The following is a 22,994-nucleotide window of genomic DNA, read 5'->3' on the forward strand; positions in this document are numbered from 1 at the left end:
CAACAACGCCCCAAACAAGCAAAAAAAAAAGCCTATTCTGGAACCAACTACTAGATGTCAGAATAATGCACAGCATGTGAATCCAGAAAAGGATTCATACCGCAAAACAATATTCTACAAAAGTTGCATTCTCAAATCTGGTCTTCCTAAGGATTGAAGACATCTTAGACCGAGGGTGTTTCAATATTGTCCCTAAACTTTTAGTCATTTCTGTTATAATTAATGTGGCTTTCTGTTCTGGAAATTCAGCCGCAACCCACGGCTCACTTTTGCGTTTCGTAATCCAGAGGCTGAAAAAAACAACCAAGATGGTGTATTGGTACTTTGCCACTATAGGTTTAGGCTCGATGGCCAAGTTAATCACAGTGGCTGGTTCAGAGATAATTCAAGACCAAGTCTAGAATAGGTTCACCCAGCAAAACCAGCATCTAAAAAAAGTAGAGGTCCCATATCTGCTGGCATGTGTATGGGCCCCAGTGACTTATTTTAATAATGCCAACCAGTATAGCCTTCAACATGCTTGCATTGAAATGTTTCCATTGTATACATAGAGAAAAATTAAAATACGTAATTTTGATTACTGATAACTGAAGAGGGGACAATGGTCTCATTTTCCTCTGTTACCATGCTCTAAAGATTCCACATGAAAGTTGCCAGACTAAAGCAACAATGTAATTCTCAAACATCTACCAAACTGATTTATTCTTTGGAAACAACCATAAACCATATACCTATACCTGGCATTCCAGCAGCAAGTCCTTGCCCAAAAGCAAGGGCAGAGTTCACAGCTGCTGCAGCCACCAGTGGGTCGGTCTGCTGTCCTTGTTGATTTTGATTTGGTGTAAGAGGGCGCTGGTTGGCTCCTGCACGTAGAACCTAAGAGTGACAAAGAAAGCATACTAATTACAGTCTTTCCTGAAAAAACACCCATATTTCAAAGATGGAAATGTACGTTAATTCCAAAGTGAAAAATGGCCAAACTGAGATTTTCAATATGCATCCTAGCATTACTAATTTCAAACCAATATACAATCAAACAGCAGTGTTCTGCTAACACAATGGTGAAACAATGACATATAGAAGTCATAGGCGGCTCAATCTAAAGATACACTTTGAGAATATACATGCAGGCTACTAAACCTTTAGATGCTGCTATAGTTGCAAAATTCATCAAAGCAAAATTAACAGATTTCTCTTCACCTGTTGCAAAAATGTCAATGATGCAGGTGCACAGGATTCTGCCCGGTCCAGTTCGGAGGAGAGGAGGTTGACCTAAAATGTTGACACAGGGTATTGTGTGTAATGCACCCAGCAATACATTCAATGCCATCTATGCCACCCTCCCTTACTTGGAAATAGTATGGTCAATAACTACATCAAAAAAACCTAGCCAATGTAGAACCCAGGTAGTTGCAGACAACTCCATCCAGGCCTATTAGTAAGGGGCTCTGCCTAGGCAAAAAAGCATTTGCAACAACAATAGCAAACCTAATAACCCCGCTCAAACATTTGCACATATAAACTAGATTTGGAAAACGTATACATCTACAGTTGTACTATTACACATATTCTAATAGCAGTACATTGGAATCCAATGGTAAAAAATAAAGAGGAAATTGCTTTTCTTTCAAATGGACATCACCCCTACAGATTAGACGCAGCCAGGGTTTCTAAACAGATACCGACTGCCTAATAAGAGATGCAAGCACATCTCAGTGTACAAAAATAGAAAAAGGTAGTAGGGAATAATGTCACCAAATAAAACTCCTCAACTGAACAATGCTTTGTAGCATGGTTTCACTAACGTTGGCACTAATTTGGCATCATTATGACATTTTGCTCCGACGAGGTTTTCTAACCATCACTGTTGATGAAACTAAGTTACTGACCTGTAAGAATGCTTTAAAAATGTTTTTATGATTGAACATTCCACTACCATTGTGTTTGGTAGTGAGGGATGAGTGATGATAAAATAGATATACAAATTAAGGCACCCAAGTCTACATCATAATGTTGTACATCCGTCAGGGTTTGAAAAGGTAAACAAGCATTGAAAATGCAATAGGTCTCGCCCTCGTTTAAATTAAAGCAATTCTGTTTGTTTTTAGGTTATTTTTAGCTTTGCTTTTATTAGTATTTTTCAAACTTTCACGTACATAACATGCATATGTATGCATATATGTATAGGTATGCATGTACTTATATAGATATGCAGATGTATATATATGTATGTATATGTATACACATAAATATATATATATATATATATATATATATGCATATGGACGACACCATGTCTTAATTTCATTTGTGTGAAATAAACATCCTGCTTTCACTGGAGAGTCTTTGCTGCCTTCTCTTGTTTATTCTGACGAAGTCACGTTCAAGAGGTCCTTACCTGGTTTTTCTCACCGTGGAGTGGTGAGCAGGAACATTGTTTTATATATATATATATATATATATATATATATATATATATATATATATATATCTATATATATCTATATATATCTATATATATATGCATATGTGTGCGCGTAGAGGTAGAGAGGGGTAGAGTGTGTGCAGCAGAGTGTGTGCAGCAGAGTGTGTGCAGCAGAGTGTGTGCAGCAGAGTATGTGCAGCAGAGAGTAGTAGGAAGTGAGTAGTAGGAAGTGAGTAGAGTGTGTAGTAGAGTGTGTAGTAGAGTGTGTAGTAGAGAGTGTAGTAGAGAGTGTAGTAGAGAGTGTAGTAGAGAGTGTGTAGTAGAGAGTGTGTAGTAGAGAGTGTGTAGTAGAGTGTAGTAGAGAGTGTGTAGTAGAGAGTGTGTAGTAGAGAGTGTGTAGTAGAGAGTGTGTAGTAGAGAGTGTGTAGTAGAGAGTGTGTAGTAGAGAGTGTGTAGTAGAGAGTGTGTAGTAGAGAGTGTGTAGTAGAGAGTGTGTAGTAGAGAGTGTGTAGTAGAGAGTGTGTAGTAGAGAGTGTGTAGTAGATAGTGTGTAGTAGAGAGTAGTAGAGTGAAAGTAGTAGTAGAGTGAGAGTAGTAGAGTGAAAGTAGTAGTAGAGTGAGAGTAGTAGAGTGAGAGTAGTGGAGTGAGAGTAGTAGAGTGAGAGTAGTGGAGTGAGAGTAGTGGAGTGAGAGTAGTAGAGAGAGTAGTAGAGTGAGAGTAGTAGAGTGAGAGTAGTAGAGTGAGAGTAGTAGAGTGAGAGTAGTAGAGTGAGAGTAGTAGTGAGAGTAGTAGAGTGAGAGTAGTAGAGTGAGAGTAGTAGAGTGAGAGTAGTAGAGTGAGAGTAGTAGAGTGAGAGTAGTAGAGTGAGAGTAGTAGAGTGAGTAGTAGAGAGTGAGTAGTAGAGAGTAGTAGAGTGTAGTAGTAGAGTGAGTAGTAGAGTTAGAGAGTGGTAGGAAGTGAGTAGTAGAGTGTGTAGAGGAGTGGGAGTAGAGAGTGTAGTAGAGAGTGTGTAGTAGAGAGTGTGTAGTAGAGAGTGTGTAGTAGAGAGTGTGTAGTAGAGAGTGTGTAGTAGAGTGTGAGTAGGAGTGTGAGTAGAGTGAGTAGTGAGTGAGTAGTAGTGAGTGAGTAGTAGTGAGTAGTAGAGTGTGTGTAGTAGAGTGTGTGTAGTAGAGTGTGTGTAGTAGAGTGTGTGTAGTAGAGTGTGTGTAGTAGAGTGTGTGTAGTAGAGTGTGTGTAGTAGAGTGTGTGTAGTAGAGTGTGTGTAGTAGAGTGTGTGTAGTAGAGTGTGTGTAGTAGAGTGTGTGTAGTAGAGTGTGTGTAGCAGAGAGTAGTAGGAAGTGAGTAGAGTGTGAGTAGTAGAGAGTGAGTAGTAGAGTGCGAGTAGTAGAGTGCGAGTAGTAGAGTGCGAGTAGTAGAGTGCGAGTAGTAGAGTGCGAGTAGTAGAGTGCGAGTAGTAGAGTGCGAGTAGTAGAGTGCGAGTAGTAGAGTGCGAGTAGTAGAGTGCGAGTAGTAGAGTGCGAGTAGTAGAGTGCGAGTAGTAGAGTGCGAGTAGTAGAGTGCGAGTAGTAGAGTGCGAGTAGTAGAGTGCGAGTAGAGAGTGTGTAGTAGAGTGTGTAGTAGAGTGTGTAGTAGTGTGTAGTAGAGTGTGTAGTAGTGTGTAGTAGAGTGTGTAGTAGTGTGTAGTAGAGTGTGTGTAGCAGAGAGTAGTAGGAAGTGAGTAGTAGAGAGTGTGTAGTAGAGAGTAGTAGCGGGAGTAGTAGCGGGAGTAGTAGGAAGTGAGTAGTAGAGTGAGTAGTAGAGAGTGAGTAGTAGTAGAGTGTGTAGTAGTGTGCGTAGTAGTGTGCGTAGTAGTGTGCGTAGTAGTGTGCGTAGTAGTGTGCATAGTAGAGTGTGATGCAGAGTGTGATGCAGAGTGTGATGCAGAGTGTGATGCAGAGTGTGATGCAGAGTGTGATGCAGAGTGTGATGCAGAGTGTGATGCAGAGTGTGGTAAAAAATAGTGTGTAGTAGAAAATAGTACAGAGTAGTAGAGTGTGTAGTAGAGAATAGTAGAGTGTGTGGTAGAGTGTGTGGTAGAGTGTGTGGTAGAGTGTGTGGTAGAGTGTGTGGTAGAGTGTGTGGTAGAGTGTGTGGTAGAGTGTGTGGTAGAGTGTGTGGTAGAGTGTGTGGTAGAGTGTGTGGTAGAGTGTGTGGTAGAGTGTGTGGTAGAGTGTGTGGTAGAGTGTGTGGTAGAGTGTGTGGTAGAGTGTGTGGTAGAGTGTGTGGTAGAGTGTGTGGTAGAGTGTGTGGTAGAGTGTGTGGTAGAGTGTGTGGTAGAGTGTGTGGTAGAGAGTGTGGTAGAGAGTGTGGTAGAGAGTGTGGTAGAGAGTGTGGTAGAGAGTGTGGTAGAGAGTGTGGTAGAGAGTGTGGTAGAGAGTGTGGTAGAGAGTGTGGTAGAGAGTGTGGTAGAGAGTGTGGTAGAGAGTGTGGTAGAGAGTGTGGTAGAGTGTGTGGTAGAGTGTGTGGTAGAGTGTGTGGTAGAGTGTGTGGTAGAGTGTGTGGTAGAGTGTAGTAGAGAGTGAGGAGTAGTGTCGTAGAGTGTGTCGGAGAGAGTGTCGTGCAGAGTGTCGTGCAGAGTGTCGTGCAGAGTGTCGTGCAGAGTGTCGTGCAGAGTGTCGTGCAGAGTGTCGTGCAGAGTGTCGTGCAGAGTGTCGTGCAGAGTGTCGTGCAGAGTGTCGTGCAGAGTGTCGTGCAGAGTGTCGTGCAGAGTGTCGTGCAGAGTGTCGTGCAGAGTGTCGTATAGAGTGAGTAGTAGAGAATAGTAGACAGTAGTAGAGAGTAGTAGAGAGTAGTAGTGTCGTAGAGTGTAGTAGAGCGTGTGTAGTAGTGTAGTAGAGAGTGTGTAGTAGAGAGTGTGTAGTAGTAGAGTTGTAGAGTGAGTTGTAGTAGTAGAGTTGTAGAGTGAGTTGTAGTAGTAGAGTTGTAGAGTGAGTTGTAGTAGTAGAGTGAGTTGTAGTAGTAGAGTGAGTTGTAGTAGTAGAGTGAGTTGTAGTAGTAGAGAGTGTAGTAGTAGTAGAGAGTGTAGTAGTAGAGAGTGTAGTAGAGAGTGTAGTAGAGAGTGTAGTAGAGAGTGTAGTAGAGAGTGTAGTAGAGTGTAGTAGAGTGTAGTAGAGTGTAGTAGAGTGTAGTAGAGTGTAGTAGAGAGTGAGTATAAGAGAATAGTATAGAGTGTGTAGTAAAGAGTAGTGTGTAGTAGTAGAGTAAGTAGTAGAGAGTGTGTAGTAGAGAGTAGTGAGTGTGTAGTAGTGTGTAGTAGAGAGTGTGTAGTAGAGTGTGAATAGGAGAGAGTAGTAGAGAGTGTAGTAGTGTGTGTGTGTAGTAGTGTGTAGTAGAGTGTGTGTAGTAGAGTGTGTGTAGTAGAGTGTGTGTAGTAGAGAGTATTGTAGAGAGTGTAGTAGAGTGTGTAGTAGAGTGTGTGTAGTAGAGTGTGTGTAGTAGAGTGTGTGTAGTAGAGTGTGTGTGTAGTAGAGTGTGTGTAGTAGAGAGTATTGTAGAGAGTGTAGTAGAGAGAGTGTAGTAGAGAGAATGTAGTAGAGAGTGTGTAGTAGAGAGTGTGTAGTAGAGTGTGTAGTAGAGAGTGTGTAGTAGAGAGTGTGTAGTAGAGAGTGTGTAGTAGAGTGTGTGTAGTAGAGTGTGTGTAGTAGAGTGTGTGTAGTAGAGTGTGTGTAGTAGAGTGTGTGTAGTAGAGTGTGACGAAAATGGAAGCCTTCATTATAACTGAGCAGAATAATAACTACCAACTAGGAGCTAGCACTAACCAGCGCTGCGAAGCCTACACAAAGAGAGCGGCTCTTTAAATTTACCAAGTTAGACTGCAGGCAAAAGCGCGAGCCCCGGGCTTCACAGTGCTTCCAAAATAAGATTTCCTGTCAGAGAGCAGAGTGGATACTTAGACAGGCAAAGGTTACGACGACTTGCTGCACATTAGTGCGACTTTGCTCCTCGGATCTGGGCTGTACAACATTTCATCAACAGGTCTCTAAGACAACCTCTTAACGAGCCTTTCCACAAAATGAATGCTGAAGTGTTGTCATACATGACACTGAGGTGAGCTGCGGTTTAGCAGCATCAGCTGTAAAGTAATAGGTTTATAAAGATCTGGGTTGATCCATTAGTCCATAAACAACACCATAAAACCATTAATGGCACTATTCCCAGGCGCCGAGCTATAACCCCCAAAAGTAAAATGTGCAAGTAACCTTTAACCTTTCCCATGCTATATCAGCGACTCCCTACGTCTGTGCCCTCTGATCCATTAGTGCTAATGTGCTGGATTTCAGCACAAGCCCTTAGAACTCATTAAGAAGTTATTAGGTGAGAAGAGAAAACAGATGTAGATTTTACTAAATCAATTTACCACGCACCGAGAGTGAATACGGGCACTTATTAGGTGGCGATAGTGCTTGCGTCCATTACCAGATGTCAGACAACATTCACGTCAGTGTTCTCGCGAGGATGCATGCTTCCTGCTGTTCATTTGTTTCAAGCTCCCGCCTCCTGGCTTCTGCATGTGTCTGTGGCATAGGGTAAGGGCACCAAATGACTCCGTGTAGCCGGGACTCCTTGTTTGCTATCCTTTCAGTTTAAACATCAATGCAGTCTTGGAGTTGCATTCGCACCCATAGGAATAACGCGTTTAAAATAAATTACTTGTAAAACAAGAGCACATTAGCTTTAGAGTTGTATGTTACTACCTGTAAGCATTAGGCCAACACATCCCGTGCATTATTTGCAGTATTATCATGAGAAATTCAGAGGCTTGTTATAGACAGAACGAAATAGGAAATGGAAAACAAAACATTAGCCAGAATAAACAACAGCCTTATATACTTTTCTGTTTTCCTGCTGCCCCACTTGGCTGGCCTCGGCCTGCTTTACTTTGGTTTGTCATCTTTATGGGCCCATATGTTTCACTTCATAAAGATAACAAAGTTTTTACGGCAGAAGGAAGTCAGATCAGTCCGTCCAAGTGGGACAGCAGAAATAGAGAAAAGTGTATGTCACCACAAGCTCTTTCCTAATGGCCGGCCACCGTTTAGCATAAACGGTGATGCCGGCCAATGGGAAAAGGGGCGGGGCTTAAAGCCCGTTACTGAAACCTCCTGAAAACACTAAATCTCGCCAGCGAGAATATGCATGTGTGCAGCTCTAGGCTTCGACCTAAAAAAGTTACCTTTAGATTACTTTGAGAGAAGATGGCTGGTCTGGTGTGAGTGAACACAAGAGGACTAGGCTGGTTATACCTTGATTTCATCATGTTTCTGCAGGTTTTAGAAGACTTTGTTGCCATATAAGAACCTCAAAAGCCAAGAAGACTAGAGCATTACAGGGTAGTGGTAAAATAAAGAAAATGTTACTTACCTGTAAAACAGCTTTGCAGCTTGAACCTATTCTGGATTCACATGGTGGACATTCTTCAGCATCAAGAGGTTGGGCCTGGAAACTGTCCTTATATATACCACTTTTATCCTCCTTTTGGGAGATAAGCGAAGGATTCATCATGCAGACTCCTATTATGTCAAAGGTAGGCCCACAATGCTCCACTGGCTGCAATTTTCAGGGTAATTTTCCCTCGACACAGCGAGAAGTATTTTGTATTGTACAGTTTTATTTTGAGACTTGGCCTTATAGTTCACCCCTATAGCACTCGGTGAGGCGTGCAGGTTGCATATGATTACAGAGCAGAACTTCCCTTTTGCAGCGGGAATCTCTTCTCAATTCAGAAGCTGTGCATAGATTATTTGGCAACAGTTTGTGGACGCTGTGAGTGGACTATAGGGGCTTACGAACCTTCTGACCCAAGTGTCCCTCCCTTTTTGAATGGGTAACACCACCAGCCTTTTGTAAACGTGTGCACGGATGATGATGTCACTACCATACAGGTCACTGAACGATACATTAGCAACTAGGGATAATATTGCTCTTTATGGAATATGATTTCAGTGTTTATCAAATGTTTTCCCTGTCTGAATACAACTTTTTTGGATAGTATGCACCATCCATCTTCCAACTGTCCCCTTTAAAACTGGTAGAACTCCATTTGCTGTTGTGTGCACCATCATTTTTTTTACTTAAGTGCTTGTTTTCCAGCAAGAACATCATTACAGATATTAGAAAAGGGCAGGAAGCTTAATCAACTGGTTCATAATACATTACAGTCTTACAAAATAAGTGAAGGTTGAACTTCATGAGTACTCTATCCATGTGTGTCTGAAGGGAAGGTTCTCCAAATATTCAGGCTTGTAATTCACTTCCTCTACCCAAGGATGTAACAGATTCAAAAGGCAGTTTAAAGTTAAGCAGTACAAGACCTGCTTTGTGCATCAATTCAAAGCATGTCTCATTAGCTGTGCTAGTACCAGGTTAGAGTGCCACATGGAGTAAGCACTGATTCTGGTGGACATCATTTTTTTTTTTTTATATTTATAGTTTTATCATTTTCTTGCAAGGAAATACAGCAATACATAAGAACAAGAATCCAGCTTGAAAACATACAAAATACGACACTTGAAAATTCAAACAAAGTAATTAGATCCAATCGGCAATAGGTGCCCAAATTTTCTCCCCCAAAGCTCTTCTTTTGATCCCTTTTAACTTATAGATGGCAGACTCAATATTATACATAAACAATAATTTTTCACGCCAAATAAAAAAGGAAGGGGGGTCTGAGTTAATCCACTCCCTAGTAATGCAAGCTCTAGCTACCGCCAAACAAATAAATAAGAAGTAGGTTATTGGCTTTGGTCTGGAGATAGTAAGCTCCATGCCCAGTAACACCATCTCGGTGGTTATCGTAATATCGCAATTAAGAACAACAGCAAGAAAATGTTCAATTTGTTGAAAAAAAACCTTAAGTTTAGGGCAAAGAAAAACCATATGCAAATCATTAGCTGCATGTAACCCACAGCGGCTACACTTCTTCCAATGGTCGTACTCCACTTAACAACCTTACTTGGAGTGTAATAAAGGTCATGTATGCACATAAAATGCTGAGATTTCATCATCCCTGTAATTAAACATTCTGAAGCACACTTAACGGAAGACAAAACATCAATACCAGGGATACCTAATTTATTAGCCCATTTCATCTGGCACTGTTCCATATCGTCCCCACATTCTTGAATCAAGCTTAAATAAAGAGAGCCTATAGGGGCCTTTTTCTGCAAAAGATCCAATAAAGAAATTCTTGTCATTCTAGCGAAAGTTGTAAATGACAACCTTAAGGAAACTACCTTTCACTTTCTCACCCATAGTCATTTCGAATATAGATGGAGTTTGACAAGCAGGTATATTTGCTCTATCTCCAATTATAAGAGGACTAATAAATTGGAGTGTTGCCGCTAAGTAATAAAATAGAAAATAAGGGACATTCCATCCCCCACACTCCTTACTCAGAATCATTTTTTAAGGGCTTTCCGATGGCGTTTGTAGCCCCACAAAAACCTGGAGGTAGTCCTTTCTAAATTTTTAAAACAGAGAGGATGGCATTCCAGCGGTATAGTGCGGTACATATAGAGCACTTTTGGTAGGATGAGCATTTTTAAAATGTTAAGTCTACCATGCAATGATAGATGTAAATGGTCTAAGCGCTGTAGCATAATGTTAATTTGGGCTATCATGGGGTTTATGTTAAGTTCCGGTATATTCTCTATGGGCAATGATATCTTGATTCCCAAATATGTGACTTCTGAGATGGTAGGAATATTCGAGGGTGGATTATCTCCAGAACATAAGATCTGAGTTTTCTCCAGATTAAGTTTATAACTGGAGAATGATCCAAATTGTTTAGCGAGCTCATTGATTGCCGGAAGAGCAGTCTGGACATCAGTGGTGGTTATTACAATGTCATCGGCATAAGCCAATGCTCAGTAGTTAGTGTTGGCTAAATAAATAGGTCTAATCTTTTGTTCCAAAATAAAACGGTTAGAGGGTCAATATAAAGTGCAAAAAGTAAAGGTGAACAGGGGCATCCTTGACGGGTGCCCCTAGTGATTGAAATAAAAGGGGAAAGTTGACCATTAATTCGAATACAAGCTTTTGGAGCGATATACATAGTTTTTAGTGCCCCATAGATAACCCCAGGCAACCCGGTTAAAGGCTTTTTCAGCATCTAAAAATATAAGTCCGACATTAGACCGGGTTGCCTGGGACCAATCAAGAAACGCAATCACCCGTCGAATATGGTCTGCGGTGTCACGGGCAGGGATAAAACCATGTTGATATTTGGAGACTAACGGAGAAATAACATTGGATAATCGTGAGGCAAGTATCTTAGTAAAAAATTTTCTATCGCCATTTATAAGTGAAATGGGACGAAAAAGATGACGGTAGCAGAGGGGGGTTGCCCTTTTTAAGAAGCACAGTTTCTTAAAAAGTTTGCCCCTCAGTCATGCCATGATTGAGGGGCAATGCCTTGTTGGGCTCTTAGAAATAAATCCACCAGTTCTAATCTTAGAATACCACGAAAAAGGTTAAAAAAACTCCAGAGGAATAGCATCAGGACCTGCAGCTTTTCTAGAGGCTAAAGACAGCAATGACAGCTCAATCTCCTCCCAAGTAATAGGCAGATCCATCTTCTCCCTCTCCTGTGTAGATAGAATACCATTCAGATCCAATTCGGTAAATTGAGTTATCCAGTCTGAGCAATCTTCTACCACGTCCTCAGCATATAATTTAGAGTAAAAATCATAGAACACTTTAAGTGTATCAGCAGTATTGTTAACAGTCATCCCTGCAGTATTATTAATTTTGTCAATACTAGCTAACACAGCTTTCTGCCTCGCCCTCTTAGCCAGATGTTTTCCTGAGTTTTCTCCTACTTCATAGACCTCCGTTCGAAAAGCTGCAAGTTGCTGGGCAAACTTTAAAGCAAATCCTTGATGGATCTTGACCTTATGAGCCAATAGCTCCTTAATAATGGTATCTGTAGCTAAACCCTTGTTACAAGCCTGCATAAGCTGAATCTCTAACAGTCTCAAATTATTCATCTCTGCTTCCTCTTTCTTTCGAGTCTCCCTCTGTTTTCTTATTGAGTAGCTCAAGGTTTCTCCTCGAACCCCACACTTAAATGTATGCCAAACTACCTCTGCCGAAACGGATCCCCTGTTATTGGCAAAAAACTCAGGAATCCAAGTATTCATATGCCCAACGTAGGATAAATCAAACAGGAGCTTACGATCAAAAGACCACGACCGGGGGCTGAATAGAATATTAAGTCAAAACTAAGACTAATGGGATTGTGATCCGATATAATTTTTGGTAACACCCTATATTCCGTTTGAGCAAATTCATTAAATAAAGTCCTAGCAACAAAAAAGTAATCCAGCCTAAAATGTCTTTGATGAGGGGCAGAAAAAAAAGTGCATCCAAAAGTTCCCCCCTTCTTTCATACCCCACATCTATCAATCGATATTCTTGAACAATCCCCTTAACTGCCTTAAATACATTCTTTTTTCTCCCTGCATATGCAATATTTCCACAGATGTCGAATGTTTCATCCAAATGCAAGTTGAAGTCCCCACATAATATTAACCGAGGTGGCCATAAAGCTAGCTCCACACTTAATTGATGCAAGACTGTGGGGTCATCGACAGTAGAAGCATAAACCGAGCAAATGGTAGTAGTCGATCCCCCAAGTTTGAATTCAGCAATAACCCATCGTCCCAATGGGTCTTCTTTAATTCTTTTAACTTCACCCAGCCCAAACCTCTTTAAAATGGCCACACCCCTTATCGTAGAGCTTTGACGAGAACATCCCACAAACTCCAGTCCGAGATCCTTGAGCCATCCTCTGTTTGTCCAAGAAACATGGGTCTCCTGTATACAGATTAAATCTGCCTGTATAGCTTTAAACATCTGAGCCGTTATACCCCTTTTTCTTTTGTCATTTAAGCCACAAACATTAATGGAGCAAATCGAAAATGTAACCATTTTCTTGTCTTAGTACAATTCTGCAATTAAGCTTGCAATAACAAAAAATTCCAAAATTTGGCACCAGCCACACAAAGATCCTAAACACCAAAACTAAACATCCTTCAGCTGTACTTTCTTGCACCCAACATAGCACCCCCCCCCCCACACCCTCCCCGCAGTCCAACCCGCCCTGCCCACCCTCCTCCCAGAACCCCACCACCGGAAGCTTAAGGGCAAATGCCCTCATCGATGGAAAGTGAGTATAGACTATGTGATTCTACCCGAGCCAACCAGACCCATATTGTGCCTTGCCCCCACAGTAATCCTATTCCTAGGGAGGCAAAAGAAAAAAAAAGAAAAGAACCACAAAAAACATGAGGAAAGTGTATGACTCTTATCCCATCTCTACTATATTGCATCTAAGAATTGCTGCGCTTTAACCTCAGACACAAAGAAAATAGTTTTCCCCCTTGTGCACCACCTTGAGTTTTGCAGAGTTTAGTAAAAATACTTGCCCCCCCCTTAGACTGAATTGGTGCCATTAGCTGTTTAAGCCTCCAACGTTGCTGCACTGTTGCCGGGCAGAAATCGGGCCGTACAAAGAACTCCGCCTCCAGCTGTGGGCAAGATTAAATTTGTAGGGGACTGTGATGAGAGATTTGCACCCTGGTTTTTAGGTACAGCGCCAGATGGGTCAGCAGCTCCTTGCACACTTCCTTGAATAAGACCTCCAGGTATCTGAGTACTACTCTTGGATAAAGTAGTTATGTTCTTCTTTTTAAATAAATCAGGTATTACTGGCTCCTTAATGACCTCATTCTGCTGACGAGCTAGAGTCTCAGGGATAGCTCTATTGAGCGAATTAAGCTGTGTCGCTGGCGTTGCTGCAGTATTTTCCACAGTGTTGGGCGTCGTATTAGCAGCATTAGCTGAATTAGTAGCGGCTTTTGTTTTTATCCCTCTGCCTTTAGGCGCCATAATGGTCACTTAAACAGTAAACAGTTAGACAGCTAAATAGATTGATAGATAGCAGGGAAGTAGCTATATTAAATGCCCTTATACAGATGCCACTGGCCATAGTATGTTAGCTATTAGATTATAGCGGTGCCAGGTAACTGTCAATCCCAGTAACAGTCAGATTCACAGTAGCAGCTATTCCGTATACTATCGTTTTCTTTGAGGCTTTGAAGCTTCTTTCAACCTACTTACTGCTAATGTATTGATGTATAACGGTGCTAGATAACAGTCAATCAGAGTAACAGTCAGATTCACAGTAGCGGCATATTTCTTTGCGGCTTCTTGCAACCTACTTACTGCTATTGAAAATGTCCTGGACAATCGTGCTTTCAATAAAGGAAATGAGAGCAAGCCTGCTCGACTAACGCGGACGCCTGGATGTTTGCAACAATGTATCCACTCCCAGCCCTTCGTCTCACATCTGTCATACGCCTTTCACAGCTGCTCCGTAGCCGCTCCGACCTCTACCGGGATGAGGGCTTTCCACGTCTCCGTTACAGCCTTGCAGCTCTCCGAACAAAACGCCAGCAATTCAGCGTATTCCGCCCTCTGCACGCCTCCGTTCTCCCTGCATTCCGCTACGGACTGAAACTCTCGACAACTCTCCGCAGCTCTGGATTCAGCTGAGTTGACCAGGGAAAACTCGCCGTCCCTGAAGCACGGTACCAACCGGCACCAAACAGCCCCAAACAAGATGTCACAGGAATGAGACGGAGGCAAAGCGAGAAGACTCCACTCAGAAAGGGCTGACATAAACAGCGACATCAAACAGCTAGCCGGTCGGACCTCAGGTAGGACGCCACACAGCTCCTCACTCGGCTGCAGTAGCAGCCGCCATCTTGCTTCCTCATAGGGTGGTGGACATCATTTCTACAGCTTACAGGACCACGTACTTACTGGTGTGGAGAAAAAAAAAGTATTCTTCCATGAGGACCCTTAGGGACTACATCAAACAAGAATAACTGTCTAGAGGCATAAGAAAGTATTCAATTAAATAGACATTGCAAAATGGATGTATCCCATTAAGTAATTCAATAGGGTTTCTCTTGCATAGCATCCGCAGGTGGTACCCCTCTGCACCTTTTAGAACACTTTCATACATATGCCTTTTAGGCAAGGGTACCCAAGCTCTAGGTCTTCAAGAGCCAAGGAATCATGGTGAGGAAACCTAGATACATTTTTGGGCATTTTGCATTTGGTTGTGCGCAAATAGTTTAGAGTGGGCTCGCAAATTCTGGAAGGTTGTATTTACCACTCCTTTGTGAAGCTCCCAATTGTGAGAGATTCCTTATCAAGTGGGGTGCATGTTTGCCTCCATGTATTGCCTTCATGGAGGGTGTTATGTTTTAATGAAGGTTTCCCTCAAATTGCCTATCTGCAAATTCTGTGTGCTAGCTTGGTTATGGCATTGGCTCTTGTGCCAACCCCTGCTTGTCAAGTAAAAGATCATGGTGTCCGTGTGTTTGGAATTGCACTACCTTCCCTGCAACTTGCATGTGGAATGCTTTTAACACTAGAAATACTGTGTGGAGATCAAACATATTTATGAGGTTCACTGCTTCCTGTGGTGTCTAACATCCCCTGATCTTGAGCCCTGATGTGTGCACCCCACTCTGCATGGGATGGATCCCAGTTGATAGTCACTGGGAGGGTTGGTTGCCTGATATGTCTGCCTTTCGATGTGTTTTTTAAAGGCCCCAACCGTGGATTTATGCAATTTCTTCGTGACAGCCACTGGATCATCTGAGTCCTCTTGTCTGTGGCCATTGGCAGTGGACCCCATATAACCTGGCAAATGGTACTGGAGGGTGTATGATGTCATCATACTCCATAGGTTCATCACAATTCACAGTCAGCTTCTGATGAGTTTTGTATTTTTTCTCCACTGTTAAGGCGACTACATTCGCAGAAGCAGGTTCGTAAAGGCTTCTTTCCTGGCCAATAATAGGGAGCATGGCAAGAAGTTTTTTCTTTTGTAGAGGGACAAGCATTTCTAATAAAAAAGCAAGCCTCACTTTGTTGTTCTTCGAGTTGTATCCTGTAGTACCCTCTGTGTGTCTGCTGCTCTCATGACTACTGTGTTATATATAATGAGAAATCATCTGGAGGTGAAGGTCTTGATGGGTACGAGTTATTTCCCCTCCGGCGGGTTTGCCTCCACTTCCTGCATATAGTTTTCTCCTCATGTAAAGCTGCCATTTTGGCATCAAGGTAATTTTTTTCACTCAATATGGACTGCCTGTTTGAAATTGATTACAAATTCACTTTTCTTTTTTTAAGGTGTCACTGTATTTTTCCCTTTGAGGTACTCTTTTTCCATTTTCCAATGCAAATACCCTTTCAGATTCGAGAGAGTGTGAAGGTTTGTTCCCACGAATTTCTTTGATTTTCAATCCTAGACACTCTATGGTGAAAATTCTGAAGCTGAATGCTTTGATGTTGAAGGCTATTTGATTACGTTTGAGTCCAATTTTCTTGGCTAGGACACAACAACTAAGCAGCACTCTAGAAGGAAAATGCTACTTACCAGTATGCATCTGTTCTTGGCATGTAGAGCTGCAGAGTTCTACACTTTGCATTAGATCGCCACCTGGTGTTGGGCTCGGATGATTACATGTAGTTATCTTCTTGGAAGAAGTCTTTTGTAGTCACGAGATAGGAGACTCCTCCCTTGGACGGTAGTGCGCACGGCTCCATCCTTCGATTGTTTTTCGCCATGATGGGAAATGATGGAGTTAGTAGAAATAAAAAAGGGATGTCCATGTGTTCATCTAATTAAGATGAAACTGGAACAGATACAGGTCCCGGGGAGGCGGGAGGGCGTGTAGAACTCTGCAGCTCTACATGCCAATAACAGATGTATACTGGTAAGTAGCATTTTCCGTTCTAGGCATACGAGCTGCAGATTCTACACTTTGCATCAATTGTGCAGCAGTGTCTCCCCTAGTGGTGGTCACGTGTATCTGTTGCAGTAGTTTGAAAGAGTTTTTAGGACAGCTTGGCCTTCTGCAGCTTGCTGCTTGGCTTGCAAATCAACACAGTAGTGTTTAGTGAAGGTGTGTGTTGTAGATCATGTTGCTGCCTAGCATATGTCTTCTAGGGGAATGTTCCTTAAGAAAGCCATGGAGGCTCCTAGTTTGCGTGTGGGGTGCGCTCTAGGAGGAACTGTTAATGTAAGTTTTGCTTTTTGATAGCATATTTGTATACATTTTACAATCCACCTTGCAATTCCAGCTTTAGAGATGGGGTTGCCCTTATGTGGTGGAGAGAAAGCTACAAACAGTTGCTTTGTTTTGCAAAAGGATTTGGTCCTATCTATATAATAGAGAAGAGCTCTTTTAACATCTAGGGTGTGTAGAGCTCTTGCTGCTACAGAGTCTGGGTTTTGGAAAAACACCGGTAACTCTACAGATTGATCTAAATGAAAGAGCAAAGACTTTTGGAAGGAATTTGGAATTTGTTCTGAGAACCACTTTATTACGGTGTAATTGTAAAAAAGGTTCTTGTATAATGAAAGCTTGAATCTCACTAACTCTCCTAAGAGAGGTAATAGCTACTAGAAAATCTGTTTCCATGTGAGGAATTGCAGTTCACATTTGTGTAGAGGTTCAAAAGGTGGTCCCATGAGCCTTGTAAGAACAATGTTTAGGTTCCACACTGGAGAGGGTGGTAACCTGGGAGGACTGATTCTTTTGAATCCTTCCATAAATGCTTTAATAGCTGGCACTTTAAATAAAGACACATGTTGTCTATTTTGTAAATATGCTGCAATTGCTGCCAGATGTAGGCGTAAAGATGAATATGCCAAGTTACATCTTTGTAAATGTAGAAGGTAGTAAATGATATATTGGATGGAAGCATCTAGGGGATCAATTTGGTTATTGTTGCAGTAAATGGCAAATCTTTTCCATTTAGCAGCATAGCAAGCTCTAGTAGTGAGTCTCCTGGCTCCTTTAATGATATTCATACAGTCTGGTGGTAGGTTAAGATAACCAAACTCTAAGACCTCAGGAGCCAGATCGCCAGATTCAGTTGGCTTGGGTCTGGATGTCTGATGTCTCCATGGTTCTGCGATAGTAGGGATGGTATCAGACGTCGTTTTTGGTGTGGAACTAGGGATAGTTCTAGCAGTGTTGTATACCACGGTTGGCGTGCCAATGTGGGAGTTACTAAAATCAGTTTGAGTGACTGTTGTCGTAGCTTGCGCACTATTAGTGGTATTAGTGGAAGTGGCGGAAAAGCATACGCAAATCTGCCTGACCAGTTCATCCATATCGCATTGCCCTTGGACAGCGGTTGTGGAAACCTGGCGGCGAAGGTTGGGCATTTTGCGTTTTCATGTGTGGCGAACATATCTATGTCTGGATGACCCCACTTGTGAAAGAATGGTAGAAGAACTTGCGGAAATAGTTCCCATTCGTGAATTTGTTGTGTCTGTCGACTTAACAGATCTGCTGTCTGATTGTGAGCTCCTGGAAGGTGTTCTGCTAACAGATATATGTTTTGTGGAATGGCCCATCTCCAAATTTTCTGTGCAAGCTGGGTCAGCTGGAGAGTGTGTGTCCCCCCCCCCTGTTTTTGTATATAGTACATGGCTGTCATGTTGTCCATCCAGATTAAGACAGCTTTGTTCTGTACTTGTACTTTGAAAGTTTTGAGCGCTAAGAATATAGCTAGCAGCTCTAGGTGGTTGATCTGGAACGATCTTTGTTGAATGGTCCATTGCCCTTGAGTTGTATGATGTAGGAGATGGGCTCCCCATCCTGTGAGAGATGCGTCTGCTTTAAGTACTATTTGTGGAACAGGTTCGCGGAACGGCCGCCCTTTTGTCAAGTTTTTGGTGTTCCACCACTGCAGAGAGCGATGTGTGCGGCTGTCCACCAACACCAGGTCTGTTAGTTGTCCTTGAGCCTGATTCTCCTGTTGTGCTAGACATTCCTGTAACGGACGCATTCGCAGTCTTGCATATGGTACAATTGTAGTGTAGTTCCTATATTCCCAATAGGCTCTGCGCATTGGAATAACAAACAATAGTTTAGACGTAGGACTGAGGTCGACTAGGTCTCTATTGAATATGTTAGGCTTAATTATGAATGCCAGCTAGCTCAGAGGTCACTAGAAACTTTCTCGAGTAAACAAGGAGGTGTTAACTTCCCTGAATAGACAAGAAGGGATTAGCTTCTGACAACCGCATTAACATGACAACTTTGCTCCCCCCAGAATAATGAGTATATCTCCAGAGTCGCGGAAACAATAGATAACTATTTTACTCAGTCAATCGTGCATGCTTAGTTTCACCAGAAGCGCAGAGAAATAGAGACGGGCGTTTTCAATAAAAGTGGTTATTTATTGAACAGTCTTCTTTCTCATGCAAGAGAAGTGAGTTGCCACAATTGTAATACTTGTCATAAAGTAAAGTGCATACAGTAAAAGGAGTATTATGAAATAATACTGTAAAAGCATGGTACAGTTTCTAAGCCATACCGTGTTTAAAATAGATAAAATATATACATACATAAAATCATTATCTAAACGTACTCAACTGGTGCTTCTAAGATACGCCTACCCCGGTGTACCTAACCTAAGCCTAGTACGTGGGAATGAGTAAGTGAGCTGCAGTTTTAAGTTAAGTTAGTTTTTGCCAAGAATCTGAATCAAGAATTCTCTAAGGATTTAATCAGCTCCGTACCTTGGTTATAGAATGAAGGAGGTCTTGTATCTCGTTCTCAAGACTCGATCTCCCAGAAACCCGCAAGGGTGACTGGAAACACTGGAGCTGGATTTCTCGGCAGGAGAAAAGACAGCATCTCTCTCAGTGCGTCAATGGGAGGGTCGGCTTCCTTCGGCTCTCGTTACAGCTGGGCTTCGGGTAAGTAGATAGCCGATCTGCTCCAAACCACCGTGTGTCTGTTAGGGCAGCTGTTGGTATATTTATACCTGGAAGGTGCCGGGTTTGACATAAGGTTGGACATAAGACGTCACTAAGAACCTGCAGTTCTTTCAGGACTCCAAGAGTTCTTGGACAAATCAAAACAGAAGCAGGGAGAATTCCCGGGCTGCTGGAGGCTTGGTTTGTTTAAAGAACGCGTTGTACTTTCTAGGAGTCTATGGGAGTAGCCTTGCCGTATTTGGACTGCATTGGCTATGACTAAATATGGATATGATTCTTATTGCTTTATAAGGATATGATTTGTTATAACCACACAAGGGCATAAATCGGGAATATTTAAATAGGGTCCTAGATACATTCACAACACAATAAAGATGCAAGATGCCATCATGCCTATTAGTCTCATGAACACCCTGGCTGGGAGAGTGTGTTGATGTTAAAACTTTGTGACTAAGGCTTGAATGCTCTGTATCCTTGCTGGACTGGGATACGCTAGAGCTGTAGTCGTGTTTATTGTAGCCCCTAAATATTGATGTACATGAGAGGGCTGTAGGTGGGGTAGTTGATTGTGAGCCCTAAGTTGTGCAATGTTTGAATTGTCTGAGATGTGTGTTGGACACACTGATTGAATGACTTGGCTTTTATGAGCCAATCGTCTAGATATGTGAAGACATGTATCTGTTGTCTTCGGAGATGTGCTGCTACTACTGCTAGGCACTTTGTGAACACTCTTGGTGCAGTTGTTACCCCGAATGGAAGGACTTTGAATTGATAATGCTGTCCTTCCAGTACAAACCTCAGATACTTCCTGTGAGAAGGATGTATAGGAATGTGGAAGTAGGCGTCCTTTAGATCTAGTGTTGTAAGGAAGTCGCCTTGTTGCAGCAATGGGAGCACTTATTGTAAAGTGATCATATGAAAATGATCTGAGTGTATATAGTGATTGAGGGGCCTGAGGTCGAGAAGTGGTCTTGGTGTCCCATCCTTTTTGGGTATTAGAAAATACAGCGAGTAAACACCTTTCCTTGATGTTGTAAAGGAACTATTTCTATTGCGTCCTTTTGAAGAAGTGATAGGACTTCTTGTTTGAGCAGTGTAAGATGTTCTGCAGACATTGGACGCTGTCTGGGTGGTATGTGTGGAGGGATAGCTGTAGGTTTGAGGCAGTAGCCATACTGGATAATTTGTCTTACCCACCTGTCTATTGTGATGGAATTCCAGACAGGTAGGAACTGTGTTAGTCTGCCGCCCACAGGAGTGGAGTGCTGTTGGGGGGAGCAGAGGGAAGTCACTGTTTTGTGGTGGAAGAGGTTGGATTATTGTTGTTACCTCAACCTATTCCTTTATTGTTGTTGCCTCTATACCTCCTCTAAAATATCTTTTACTGGAGGATGTCTGTGGATTGGATTTGAAGGAAGCTGTATTGTCTGCTCCAGTCTGTTTGGAGCCTCCTCTATAGAAGGAGCGACGAAAGGAGCCTCTAGGCTTGTGTGGATTGCAACGCTCCCATAGATTTGGCTGTATCGGTGTCTTTCTTCATTTTCTCAAGTGCTGTGTCTACCTCTGGTCCAAACAATTGATGTTGGTTGAATGGCTGATTTAAGATGGTAGTTTGCACTTCCTGCTTAAATCCTGAAATGCATAGCCATGCATGATGTCTAAGTAGGACACTAGTGTTTACAGCTCTAGATGCAGTGTCTGCTACATCAAGTGCGCACTTGATTGAGGCATTTGAAATTAACTTGCCTTCTTGTATAAGGTTGTTTGCCTGCGCCTTATATTGGTCAGGTAGATGTTGTAGTAGTGTCTCTAACTGATCATAGAGAGCCTCGTCATATCTTGCAAGGAGGGCGTGTGTGTTAGTTATACACCATGTATTGCTTGCTTGTTCAGCTATCCTTTTGCCTGAAGCATCTATCACCTTAGATTCTTTATCAGGGGGTGGTGCTTCACCTGATGTCTGTGAGTTTGCTCTTTTTCTAGCATTTGACACGACTAAGAAATCTAAGGGTAGCTGTCCTTTAATGTAGGCAGGATCCCCAGGAGCAGACCTGTACTTTTTCTCAATTCTAGGGTTTAGAATCCTAGCACGTACAGGATCTTTAAATACTTCAGGAGCATGTTTGATGACCCCTTTAATCATAGGCAGAATTTGAACAGACCTTTGAGATTGGTCAAACGTATCTAATAAGAAGTCTACTTCTGCCTCATCTGAATGCATGGTGACCCCATGATAGATGGCTGCCCTATTCAGTAAGTGCCCAAAACCAATGTTGTCTTCTGAGGAAGAAGGTTTTGATGGATATGAATGTGGGTCAGGAATATCTGGCGCATCTTGTGGGTTTGGGTACTCCACATCTGGATCATAGGGAAAAGGCTCATCTGGGTCTACCCCTCCCCCTAAGCTGTACTCCTCATCATTTGGAGGTGTATGTGGTGAAGAATGAGGAGGAGAGTTTTCAGGAGAATTTTGAGGTGAAATGTTAAGAGTAACAGGAGATGAAGGAGAAGGAGAAGAAGGGTGCAAAGGAGATGTGGCAGAGTCCTTCTTGACAAGCACTGCAGGTGTAGGTGCTGTGTCTGACTTCCTCTTCCTGTGTGGTGTAGTGGATACATGACCTGTCTTTGGGTCAATGTAGATCATCTTTTGTAGAGGATCAGGTTGGAAAAGGTCTTCTCCTTGCGGAACCTATGCCGGTGCCGATTTTTTCGGTTCCGGGCGTGTTTGCTGCTTGTCTTTAGCCTTAGGAGTGGTTACTGTGTCCTTTGGCGTACATTTCGGCACCAAAGGTATTGTTTTCGGAGTTGTAGGCTGTTTCGAGGGCTTGAGCGCATCGGAATCAGGCCTTTTATGTTTCGGTATCGAAGATATTGGCTTGAGTAAAAGCTGGTTTCGTCGGCCTCGAGGCGTCAGATGCTGGCTTCATAGTTTTGTCTTTAGAAGTCGACGGTTTCGGAGCCGGGACTTGTTTTGGTTTCGGTGCCGAGGGAGCTGGTGGGATTGGCACGTGCGGCTTGCTCGGTAAGGAGCTACTAGAAGGCTTGAGTATTTTCTTCAGAGCCGGGCTCGATGGCGGGGCTTTCGAAGTGTTTTTTCGGTCGTGACTGGGCCCCGGAGGCGGAGTGTTGACCTTTGCCTTCGATTTGGGTGCTGGGTATGGGGCAGGGGCAGTAGTACTCACGCGCTGACCTGATGGTATTGAGTCATTGGAGTAGTCCGCCCCAGATACGATCTGGAGATCGTCTGAATCTTCTTCGGGGACGAGCCGAACTTCTTCGTGGAAGATATCCACCGGTTCCGGAGCCGATCTCTGCATGTCGTTTCGACGGGCCCTCCGATCTCAAATGGTCTTCTTGGATCGAAAGGATGCACAGGCTGTACAGCTGGATTCGTCGTGTTCTGGCGATAAGCACAGGTTACAGACCTCGTGATGGTCACTGTGTGGAAACTTTGCTCCACACCCGGGGCATCTTTTGAATGGCGTCCTTTCCATGAGGTGTAGGACTCACGGCGTGGATAGGCCCAACGGCCCGCGTCGACGACCGGAATCGAGCTGATGGAGTCGAGTTGACGTTTATTGATATCGAAAGTAGTTTGGTAAAGTTTCAATACGTTTTTACGCGTCGAAGGACTTGAAAAGTAGATTTCGAACCGGAGCGGAAAAGTTTCATCCGAACCCAGTGGCAACTATCGTCCAAGGGAGGAGTCA

General features: G+C 42.8%; 1 protein-coding gene across 12 annotated transcripts in view; it reads right to left on the minus strand.

The window, feature by feature from the left end:
- The window catches only part of PUM1 (pumilio RNA binding family member 1), a 993,892-nt gene that overhangs the window by 421,170 nt on the left and 549,728 nt on the right, over positions 1-22,994 (minus strand). For 7 of the 12 annotated variants that reach the window (XM_078681891.1, XM_078681895.1, XM_078681893.1 and 4 more), the window contains one exon: positions 738-876. In XM_078681891.1, the coding sequence (XP_078538017.1) occupies positions 738-876 (139 nt within the window). Of the gene's footprint in view, positions 1-737; positions 877-1,200; positions 1,273-22,994 lie in introns of all 12 variants that reach the window. The other 5 variants (XM_078681883.1, XM_078681889.1, XM_078681888.1 and 2 more) reach the window with 1 other exon arrangement.

The sequence above is a fragment of the Lissotriton helveticus genome, chromosome 3_1, assembly GCF_964261635.1.
Source record: "Lissotriton helveticus chromosome 3_1, aLisHel1.1, whole genome shotgun sequence".
Classification (NCBI taxonomy): domain Eukaryota; kingdom Metazoa; phylum Chordata; class Amphibia; order Caudata; family Salamandridae; genus Lissotriton; species Lissotriton helveticus.